Source organism: Struthio camelus, chromosome 18 (genome assembly GCF_040807025.1).
Source record: "Struthio camelus isolate bStrCam1 chromosome 18, bStrCam1.hap1, whole genome shotgun sequence".
NCBI lineage: Eukaryota > Metazoa > Chordata > Aves > Struthioniformes > Struthionidae > Struthio > Struthio camelus.
Window position 1 is genome coordinate 13,536,476 of NC_090959.1, and position 12,155 is coordinate 13,548,630.

At 37.9% G+C, this 12,155-nt stretch overlaps 1 protein-coding gene across 2 annotated transcripts in view; it reads left to right on the forward strand.

Annotated features, from left to right (window-relative positions):
• The window catches only part of VAPB (VAMP associated protein B and C), a 37,125-nt gene that overhangs the window by 17,664 nt on the left and 7,306 nt on the right, over nucleotides 1-12,155 (forward strand). For both annotated transcript variants that reach the window (XM_068913083.1, XM_068913082.1), the window contains exons 3-5: nucleotides 7,041-7,144; nucleotides 10,092-10,172; nucleotides 11,742-11,918. In XM_068913083.1, coding sequence (XP_068769184.1) covers nucleotides 7,041-7,144; nucleotides 10,092-10,172; nucleotides 11,742-11,918 — 362 coding nt within the window. The remainder of the gene's footprint in view (nucleotides 1-7,040; nucleotides 7,145-10,091; nucleotides 10,173-11,741; nucleotides 11,919-12,155) is intronic.

Below are 12,155 nucleotides of genomic sequence, written 5' to 3' on the forward strand. Positions count from 1 at the left end.
CCATGGTTTTGATGGTCTAAATTTTATTAGAAAGGTGTTATAGAGGCAGACTGCATAAATCCTAACTTTTCATTTAAGCAAATGGTTTCTATAAAAATTCCAATTTTTAATAAATTTTGATATTGGTGTAATAATAGACAAGGCACTGGCCTATGGAAGTCCATCTCAGCAGACTACTTCTTGAGAGGATTTCTGGTTTGTTAGTCTCTTGCCAAACTTTTCTGTCCGGGAATAAATAATTTCGGAAACTTTTTATTTGTAAAACATTGAAATGTAAAAATCAGGACTCTTTTTTTTTTTTTTTTAACTGAATAAAATGTAAGGTATTTAAAATGCTCGTTTTTGGAGAGCTTGCTTCAACAAAATCAAATTTGATCCTGAAAATAATTTGCACTGCAATATGACGAGACTCTAATCCTGTGAATCTTCTCTCATATGTTTACATTTGCACACACATTGATCTATTGTCCCTGGAATTTCTGCTGTGTCAAATTGAGCATGTACGACTGCAGAATTGTGCCTCATTTGTAGTTAATCTCTGGAGAATGTCGCAGAGCGAGGAGATAACCAGTGCAATGCGGTACCGACAGGGGGGACAGGCAAAGCAGTTGCGCTTCAGAAGAAGGCTAGCTTGTATGCAGTAAGCTTTGAAATGACAAATATGTAAATGAAATAAAGCTCTCTAGAGAGGAATTGAGATTTTTTTTTTAAACTCAGGACAGTTCCTAAGTAAAGATATCTGTCATGTATGCTAGCTGCAGGCAAGCATATTAAATGCATACAAATCAATGAAGTGATAATGAAAATTAGCATGGTTTCTGGCTACAAATTATCTTTATGCTATGAAGATGTGGATTCCTTTCATCTTTCAGATGAACTTTCAAAATTAAAGGCCCTCTTCCTTTGCTGGCACATGCAGTGCTTTTATAAATGTCGTCTTGGTCTCAGCTTTGAGTGGTATCTTAAACTTTTGCTTACAATGACCCCTTTGCTCTACCTTGAGCAGAACGCAGTATAGGCGAGTGTTGCGCAAACCACCTTATGTTGCGCTACCAGCGCGTCAGCATCTTACTTGCTTTCCAGCTCCGCTCTTCCCAGCGATATACCAGATAAGGTATGGATCTAGTCCAAGACTTGACTTAATGTATCCCATTATGAGAGATTGCTGTGCTAACCTAACCTGCTTTGCTCTTGCCTATATAGCTTTGAAAAATTTCCCTTTTTGATAACTTCCTTTGTAGTGATTTACAGTTTCATGGATTTTGAAAGTTGCTTTGGTATATTTAATCACAGAGCTCACTTTTGTGTTCAACATATTTTTCATGCTGATATTAATTTAGTGATGATAAATAACTACCCTAAACTGGCAGTCCTTATGTTAACATTACATATTGAAATGCAAGCAGTACACATGTACCTAATTTTTTAAATAATACATTAATGTAAATGTATAGGCAGATATCTTACTGAGTTCTGGGGTTATAACTGTTAACTGTTCATTTCTTAAAACCTTCTAAATTGAAGCTGCCTTCTTCTGTGGCTGAATTGCTCTTTACTGGAGCTGTATATATTGCATTCCCAGTAGCTCCTTTAAGCCATGCTTGGGACCTGATTTGGGGCTTGAAATTTGGGGCACTGCCCTTCGTTCTGATAAGCAGAAGGGATCTTTAGGATTGACAGGGAGGATTGAAGGGGCCTCTTTCATTACTTTACAGAACAGAATTGTTTTCAGATTCACAGGGCAGGGAGGAGATAAGTTTAACCTTTGCTTTGGAGTAATATTGCTTAAGAAGAGAGGGTTTATTTTGGATTTAATAAAGCAAAATATAAATAGAAATTTTTCTTTGCCTCTGAATTGGTTATTTTCTATCATGTTATTCAAGTTGCGTGCAAGGCATAAAAAAAAAAAAAGGACTTTATTCTTCTAACTCTAGTGAAAGTACTACTGCTGAGAAATTATTAGAATCTAGTTAATTCGTGTTAATGCAGCCACTTGGTAGCCCTGGCTTGGTACTACACCTCATCTCTCCAAAAAAATCAGTGCCAAAGTAAAACGTTATGAGGCTCTGGAAGAACGTATTAGTGTCTCAGAATATTACTGATTGATGCTTGGTTTGGGGCAGCCTGCATCTTCCTTGCACTGGTAGTAATTGGATGCTTTTCTCACCTACCTATGGCACCTACCTGTGGGCACTGTATTTGCTATTTTAATGTAAGTTCTTGAGAAGATATTCTGTTCTGAGGTAGAAGCAGTTATTAGTACATTGCTCTAATTTATTTTATACTACTATGATGGCTCATTTAACACATGTAAAATGCTAGAAGAATAAAGGTTTCTGTTTTCTAGTGGAACGTCTAATACTGGTTTCTAATGCCACATCACAGCTGTTCCTAAATATCAGTGTTTAAGGCCCTGTCACCATGCACTGCTTTCTGTGATGTCAGGTTTGTAGCCCATGTTTTCACCTGTTAAATGATAGCATGTAATTTTAACTGTTGAGTTTATATACCTATCGGGAAGTGTGTGCTCACTGTCATCTGGCTTGATTGTGTTTGGTGTGAAGTACTCTGAAAACAAGGGTATGTACACACGTTCTGATTTTTTTGTTGTTTTTTCTTTTTTAACATATCTTATTTGAGCAAAGATATTTGGGGAATTTTTTGGCTTTTCAGAGATTGAAATCTATATAAAATACATGAGTGGATTATAAAGGAAAAGTGGAAGAAATCAGCAGACACCAATGAGCCTGCAGATAGATGTGTAACATGGGGAGAGGTGAAGTACAGATGGCGTTATCTGTGAGCAGTGTCCTGCTGAATAGAGCAGGCTACCTGCTCCTTCTTGAAACAGGGAGAAGCAGAAGTTACTCTTAGGATGTTGCAGAATACCCTCGGAGGATATTTTCAGTCTTTGGTAAACTTACCTGATTGTGAAAAGGCAATTTGCAGTTCCTTCCAGATGGTGCTTCTGTTACAGCTCCTCTCTTCAGTTGAAATGTCTGTCCGCCCTTCACTAAGATAACGATCAATCATGGATCGTCCCCTGGTGCTCCCTGCATTGAAGACCCACGTTCCAGCCCCGCGTCAGCTCTGCAGCTCTCCCAAGGCAACATCGTGGCAGTATGCCGTCCTCCTGGGCCTTCCAAGGGCTGTGTAGGGATTGCTGAGCTTTGTTATGGTTTTGTCATTTGCTTTATAAGAGTCTGTCTGGATCTTCATAGATTAAGTGCTTTTTAGTATTATTAAAATATCTACAGAAAGAACTATGTAAGCTTATACAAACATGAAGTGATGCAGTGGTTTCTGCCTGTTTCTGTAGATGTGAGTGCTCTTTGTTTGCCTTCAGTGGAGCTGACCTGTATTTACTCCGGTCTTGAGGTTTACCCTGTAGCTGGTTGGGTTTTTTTTTTTGTAAAAGCAAGATAAGTGTAGATCTGATCTATCCAGACCATAAAGCATTTCATACAGTTCCACATGGAAAAAAATATTAATAAAGCTAGAAAAGACAAATAGGTTCACAGGTTACAGAATGGTCTACTTAAAAGAATAAACAATGACGTGGTGGATGGATAGCTTTTGAGAAGTATTGGAAAGAAGCTATTAGTTATGTTTCTTGAGAGTGATTCTTGGTATTAATTTTGTTTAATGCTTTTACAAGCATTTCTGGCACAAGAAGAGTACACTAAAAACACCTTTAATGATGTAAAGTTGGGAGGCTGAAGATAACATGCAGCAAGAGCCAGGCGTCCTTGAAGGCTACAGTAAAAGAAACAGGATGAGCTTCATCATAAAAACTGCAAAATCATGTTACTGGAGAATAAAATGCTTCTACTGTAATTGCAACCTTGTGGAACAGAGGTAGGGGGATATTAGGATGTTCTTAGTGATCGTTGGGTGATGGAGATGTTAACACAAAGTGGCTGTGAAAAAGACAAACGTAGATGTGCACGCAGGCTGAATAACAGAAGAGCTTACAAAGTGCAAGTGCTATTGTCTGAGGGCACTGGTAAGATTTTGTGGGTGTTTAATTAGAGTAACTTGCATAGAGAAGTTGAAACAAGAGCGTGAATGGGGAGCTGGCCACAGAGAAGACCAACCACGTTTGGCTTGGTTAGTTTGCCAGAAGGCCAAGAGTTGCTGAGAGTGATGTCTTGGAATGCATTAAAGGTAAACGGCTCTTCCCCTTTTTTGCTATTTAAGTGTAAGGGCAATAGTGGTCCAAGACCAAGTAAACAGGCCATTGATAAATTTAGATGGAAACTGGAGGAAGGTCACTGGCTGTCTGAGCAGTGAGACTTTTTTGTTCCTTCTCCTCCTCTTGGAAGGGACTGCTAGAACCAGCTGGCTTTAAAAATAGAAGGCTGCCTGCTTCCATGCCGCTTTCTTCAAATTTCTTCCTTCCCTCCTTTAGGAAGGAGGAGGCTTACTCTAGCGAAAACTTAGTGATGCTTCTGAAGTTGGTATTGATTTCTGGCAGTAAACTGCACTAGGAAAAAGGAGGAGGATGATAGGTGGCAACCACAAACGCATGCCCACACACAAAATCTACAGAGGGTTCTGCATGATATACGAAGGGATGTAAGAGGAATGTGTTAGAAAACTGGAGACATTTCAGAACAGGGCATATGTAAGATTGGTCCTTCATGTTTGAAATCTGAGACAAAACTGGGCTCAAAGTATTCCTAGCAAATATAATCTATAATACTACTTATTCCATTGGTTTCCCAATGACTTTGCAGTTTTTTGCTTATGGTAGAGTATTTTATGTATTCTAGCTGTAAGAGGATCGATTTAGGCAAGACAATACGTATTTCAACCACCTTCCAAAAGATCTTGGCAATGGTAAACTTTGAAACTCAGGTTAATGTTTATTTCTTAGAACAAAAAGTTCTGATGAAAGCTAGTCACATTTTTTTGACCAGATGACTGATTTTATAAAGCATTTTGTAGAGGCATGTGCTTTTCATGTAGTTTTCATGTAAGGGACGGAATTTCAAGTCAAAACAAAAGACCCACGTTCCACAGTAGCAAATTGTCTAGCAGTTAGGGCATTTATATGGGACTGATCTTTCCCAGAAAGCCCCAGTAGTCTGTGGATAAATATTGAAATGGTTTGGTTTCCTCCTGAACAAAGTAGGTATTTTTGAGCTTCCAATCTGGCATGCAGAACATTTGCTGAATAATTTGTGTCAATGTGGCTTTCATGTATTGATCTAAAAATACAAAGTACTAACATTTCTACTGTCAAGCCCTCTGTAGCTGCCTGCTGTTCAGATTCAGTGAATGGAATTCTGAGCAGCGATCATTTGGCGTTCAGGAATGGCTTCAGCACTATCACTTGGGAAATAATGATTTTCAGATGAGCTTATGGTTGCACTGGGCAAAGCAAGTTGATAAAACTGCAGATCTGGAGAGGTTCCATAAACATTGGATGGTTTTGACTTTCCAGTTAGTTCTGACACATTATGTAGGCTTGAAATGACAGCCATTTGTCTACTGTTGGGGAAAAAAATATTCTGTGGCTATTCGGTGCTGTATTGCCCAATTCTGTTTGGAACAATGGTTTTAAAAGTAATCAGTTAGGTTGCAAACACTTATTTTGGACTAGTATTTGATTGCTGCAAGGTGTTTAAAATGTATACTCATTTTTAAAGCACCTGATTTGAGACAATTTGCTGTCTTCCTGTTCTGCCAGCTTTAAAAGGCATGTGGTTGTGGATGGACACAGATTGTGTGCATAATAAAGATGGCACAGCTGTAACATATTCTGCTTACTGAAGGAGGTGGATTGATTTGGCTTTTCTTCATTTATAATAAATGGGATCATTGCATATCGCTTTTATATTACCAACCCCTGCAATTAGTGCAGATAAATTTGGGCACGTAATGTTAGTAGTACTAGTACATGCAAGTAATCCCAGTTCTTTTATGTTACGGAATATGCATTTTTAAATTTTGGGTTATTCTTAACTTTTTGCAACATGTAGTGACGTGTTCATTTATTTGACTTTCCATGTTTTTACATTGTGTACTATGTAAGCTTCAAGCAAAACACATTGTGTGAATTGCACAGTAGTTGAATATACAAGTATAATTTGCAAAAATGTAGAGGTTCTAAAGGACCACTGTGATTAAAGAATGAAGAATATTCCTGGTAAATGAAATACACAACTCTCTGTCCTAAAGTTACTTTAATAGATTAATTCTTTCCCAAGAAACGAAAGCCTTAGGAATTCCTAATATTTATTTAAAAAAAAAAAAAAGCAATCCCTCTCCACCCAAATAAACCTTTCCTTTCTCCACCCCTGAACACACTCCTTTTCTGCTTAAATAAAGTTCAGCATGATTATGATTTCTGGATAGAAATAAATTTCTTTTATACCTTTCAGAGGCAAAGTTTGTAAAGCGTTTAACCATAAACTTCCATAAACTTGGTAGCAAACTTTCCACAACTTATTTTTGGAAGAGAAATAGTTGTACTTGATAAAACAAATATCATGAGGCTCTTGAACTTTGTAGAGGAAATTTCCATCCTGAGACTTGAACCTTGAGGTGTAAAGTGTTTGACTTTGCCTGCCTCTGTAGTTCTTCTCGGGAACCATCAGCGATACTGTGTACAAGTAATTAAAATGCCCACTTACTGCTTCTTCCTAAGGATGGGGGGAAAAGCATGATATTTTCTTTGAGAGTTTTTCTTCTGTCCCAGAAGATACGTAAAATATGCTGATGAATTTAAAGATGAGTATAAACTGCTATTATTATCTTGCCATAGTTGTATACAGAATATTGTACAGTGGTCGGCATTTCCACAGTTCTCAAAAATGCAGACAGGCTGAAGAAGTCTATCTTAGATTTCTTTGAAGTCTTTTTTTAAGTGGAGTTCCTCGTCCCAGCTGTTGTTTTTGTCTTAGGGCTATACGACTTGAAATCATTTCATTGTCTGTATTTCTCAGATCTGGTAACTATGTCATCAGAGCATGACAATGCGTCAGAGCAATGCTAACATAAGGGGGTTGGGGTTTTTCTTGTTTTTCTTGCAGTGATGCTACAGCCTTTTGACTATGATCCTAATGAGAAAAGTAAACACAAGTTTATGGTTCAGTCTATGTTTGCTCCAGCTGATACTTCAGATATGGAAGCAGTAGTAAGTATTAAAATTAATTAAAACAGATTTCTTTCTGATTGTGTGAATTTTATAAGACCTTTTACTGCATTGCTTATCTGCTGTTGTTGAACCACACTGGAATTTTCCTTGAAAGCTTTATCAGATTTATATCTCTGTGCATGAGCAAGGTGTTTTCTTTTTATGTCTAGCTCCATTATTCTTGTGCTAAAAGACACAGCACAGAAAACTTAGTTGATATCTGTGGCTGTTTCCTTAGGACTGCCAGTAGTGGGATACTAGGCCATGAAACAAATATTAAGTACTTGTATGTATGTGTGTGTGTATACATACATACACATATTTTAAACAAAAATACAAATTTTGTAAAAAGGCAAACTTGCACTATATATTCTAAGGATCTGATCTGTGGCATCTTTTAGATTTTTATGCTTCTGTTTCCTCAGTCTTGGGTCTTCCCTTGAGCAGTTTCCTTTTCCCAGTGGGAACCTGGATGCCTTGCAAGTATTATATTTTTCTTTATCCCTGCCTAGGTGTGTTGTGGATTAGATAAATAAACTGCCCTCATAAATCTTGTCCTGTGGATTACAAATGAGAGTAACAGAAGCAGATAGGTGCGGAGGCAAAGGACAAAAGATGTAGAAATAAGATGTCTGGCTACTTTAAGATGACTTGGAAAGGAATGCAGCAATGTGTCAACTGGGGGCTTTCCTGTAACAGCAAGACTTTTGCTACTACAAGAAGGCATGAGAAAGCTTTCTCTGATCTAGCTTTTATTAATTTGAGAGAGTACTCAGTAGCTGTTGAGGACACAATAAAAAGTCCTTTGCTCTCTGAATTGTGGGTCTGTATGTGTGTTTGTATGTATGCATATAAACAGAAAAAAAGCTCAGAATACATGCTATGGGTTTTTTACAGTAAGCTTTTTCAATGCATGTTCTTCTGAACAACTCTTCAAAATTTGAGAAGACTTTTCATGTAAAGTCAACTAGGGAAACCTATGTAATTCTACAGTACATTTAGACTAATTTGTTTAGGATTGCAGCATCTTGTAAATGCTGCCACTGCTGAGCCTCTTTTTTAAAGAGGAGAAAGCCTGAAAGGTTTACTCTTCATTGCCTATTTGATTTCATGGCATAGTAAAACATCAAAGGTTTTTTGAACAAATTAAACTTTTTCTATTCTCTTTGAATAGATGCATGATGATGATGATTGTCATAGGATTTTATTATTATTATGGTTGGCTTCATTTTTGACCTTCATTTGCTGTGCTTCATGAAGAACTAACGCCTTTTTCCCATGCTTTTAAAGGTGGGAGGTAATATGAAAATGCAGGTCACTCTCCAGAATAGAAGTTGCACAGTAGTTCAAGCATAATTTTTTTTTTTTTTTTTAATAAAGATGTTTAGGATTCAGCTTCTGGAGCATGCTTGTGAGTTAATATATTTTATTAGATATAGTAGAAAAGTCTACAGTTGACCTGTATTTCTCTGAGAACTGCATCCCACTTGAACAGGGTTATACCCTTTAAAGCTTAGGCACTCTGTAGAGTTAGTTGACAAAGAATTCTCCTTTTTCAAAGAGATTTATGGAACTATATTTGTTTAATATAGCTCAGAATAAGACTGGATGGGAGAAACGCCAATGCTGATAAAATTTCTGCATTGGTAGAAAGATTAGCCAGTCTGCCTCTCTTTCTAACTTTAATTTTTATGAATTACTTAAACCATGAGAAATGTTCTGCTAGCAATGAATGTTTTTTGGACCTAAATGGTCCTTTCAGTTTTTCAGAGCTCTCCAGACTACTATGATTTTTTTCCCCATAACGCTTGATCAGTTTTTAGTTTTGTTACGACTCTCCAAATACCCTCCTATTCTGGATAAACAGGTGAGACAAATTAGTGGAGTACTATAAAGCTTTCAACGCGCCAGACAGCCAGCCAGCAAGCTCAAAATAGAGTTCTGACTTCAGCCGCAGAGGAGCTGGAGTACTCTTCAGCTGTTTAGGATGAGTCAAATTCTTCAGGTTGCACTGAGGTTAGCCATAACTTGACACCTTCTTGAGATACGCTGAGCAGTACCAGTACCTTGGTAACCAAAGTAGAGTCCAAGTGAAGAGAAGCATATGAAAACCCCAGGAACATAAATGTGTTCTCTTAAAACAGAGACAGAAATGTGTTCTCCATAAATGTGGACTCTTCTAACTGTATATCACTGCTGTGACCCAACCATTTCAGTTCAGGGTTACAGCTGATACCAGGCAAGGATTTATAACTGTGAATCCCTACTATAAATATTGGAAGAGAAACTTTATTATGGCAGACTCCCTAACTGAAGGGAAGAGAAGGAAGAGAGGAGGAAGTTATCTCTTTATGTGCAATACATCTGTCATTGTTTAGAAGCTGATGCTGCAAAAGTAAAACCTAGCCCATGAATCGTGTATGTCCTTGCAAGTACCAGGAATCTCCCTGGCCAGTGCAAAATGAAGGAGAGGAACAGTCCTGTAATCTGTACCAGTGAGGAGAAAACTTGAATGCCTCATTCGAAATGTGAGAAGTTTGAATAGGTACTCCAGCTGAACAAAGATTTAAAAACTTAGCGTTGTAGAGTTGGTTTACCGATGTGGGTTTTTTGAATGCCCTCCTCCTCCTATCTTTTCTTTTTTTGATCCGGACCATAGCTCCCCCTATGTGTGCTAATCACTCTAACACAGTTCTGAGTTCTCATATGAATTAACGGCAGGTTTCAAACTACTTAGAATGATATACTCTGTAGTTTCTGATCTTTCTTTAAGATATAACTCAGGGTGATGTACTTGTTTCTCACTTTTGATCATGTTTGTTTTTATCAGTAACATGATAAACACCTGTGGAGTTTTTCTTGAGTAAGGTGGTGTGATTCGTTTACATATTACAGTGAGTTTTCCATGTGCCTTATTATATCATTGTTTAATATTTAATTTTTCAAGTGGAAAGAAGCAAAACCAGAGGAACTCATGGATTCGAAACTTAGGTGTGTGTTTGAGCTACCAGCGGAAAATGATAAGCCTGTGAGTATTTTCAACTGTGTTTTGAGTGATTTAACTTAATACCACAGCTAATTATGTAGAATGGCATGTTTATACAGGCAGCAAAAAGCTATATAAGCAAAAGACGGAACCCTTTGTTTCACTATCCTGGGTGACATCACCCTTTGAAAACATAAAACTATTTAAAATCTTAGTGATGCTTACTATAACCGGCAGCTAGGATGGACAATGCAAGTGTAATGATTGCAGAAATTCTTGAAGTTGATCTTTGTTGCCTGAGTGAAAGATCGTGTAGGATAAAGAATATTAAAATATGTGTTTTGAAAGATGCTGACTGGGGTTTCTAAAAGTTCTCAGTTTACGACACTGATTTCAGCAGGCAAAGAGTTGGAAAACTAGTAGGGAAGACACAAATGCAGCCAGGGGTTATATTGCAATTAGCAATTACAAGAGTGTAGGATCCTTGTTAGGGCCACGAAGACACTGATTAATTCCTAATGGAAGTATGTAGTATCAAATGTAGAACTGCTCCTGGATGGAACAAACCTAGAAATGTTTCCTGCTGGGTGGGTACTGAAGGCACGAGTGTTCTACCTTGCACTCAGCAGCTTGTAATTAGTTATGCATTGGTAAAATGGCACAATTGTAGGCTCACCATGTCTCATCTTCCTGCTCCAAACAGTGAACATTTGCCACAGAAGTAGGTGCTTCTGTGTTAGCGTACTTTCCATGTGCCACTTCAGAGGTGTGACAAGAGGAAGGAAAGAATCTGAATTACGTGAAATTTAACTGAACAGCTACTCTGTTTAGGAGAAATTTTTCTATAAATCCTAAAATTCATTACGGCAAAGCAAAAGCACAAGTAGTAACAAGATTATTACTTTATCGATAAAACCTTCTGGTTGATACTTTGGTGGTATTTTTGTTGGAGGAAGAGTGGTTTGTTTTTCTTCAATTAGAGTTAGTCCCTTTTCATTTTGTAGTACAGAACATACAGGGAATCCCAAGGCAGGAAAGGAAAGAAGTTTTGGAGCTCTGTAGCTTTTATTCCCTAACTTGGACTGAAAGTTCTGCTTTCACTGCAGAAGCACAGAAAGAGGAAGAGGTGCTGTCCAGCTGTGGGAAGCAAAGAGTGAGCGAACTGCAGCAGAGCTGTTGGGTGGTTGCTAGCAATACGCTTGTTCTTGGAGTAGCTACTTGCATTGTGCTTTGGGGAGGGAGAAGTGAGGAGAGTCTTGCTCCTCTGTAAGGAGGCACTGAAGGTTTGGGGCCACAAAACAAAGAGAACAAATGGGACTCAAGACCCCATTCTCGTTGTGAGTGATGTCCTAAGGATGTTTCCTTTTCAATATGCAGAGGCTTGAAACTAGGGGTCATTCTGTCTGGACTTACTGCCGCTGATCTGGTGGTTTCTTTGAAACAGGAGGGGGGAAGTAAAGGTTGCAGAAAGAAAAATGGTGTTCATTTCTTTTCGATACAGGCACGTTTCAGGTGTGCACAGACAATTTTACCTGATTCTCCTCCTGAATATCAGGTGTGTGGTGTGGTGTTAATAACTAACCAAAGATCACTCTATCCTTTTTTTAACAGCATGATATAGAAATAAATAAAATTGTATCCACAACTGCAACAAAGACAGATTCTTCTGTAATGTCTAAATCAATAAGTTCCTCTTTGGATGACATTGAAGTTAAGAAAGTAATGGAAGAGTATAAGAGGCTTCAAGTAGAAGTTCAGAGGTTACGGGAGGAGAATAAACAGTTTAAGGTAAAGTTTTGTTTTTTTTTCCCCAGATATACTACTTTCCTGAAAAGATGCTTGAGACTGAAAGGTTTGGTTACCTGACGATGGTACAATAGTTTAATATTGTCTATAAATCAAAAGAGAACTTAGGTTTCTTTCTGTAAGCTCAGGGAAAAAATGCTGAAATCAGTGCTTCCTTTGAAAGCAGCATAAAACTCAGTCAGAGAAACTGATTGGATAGCAACCCAAAGTGGTGAATTC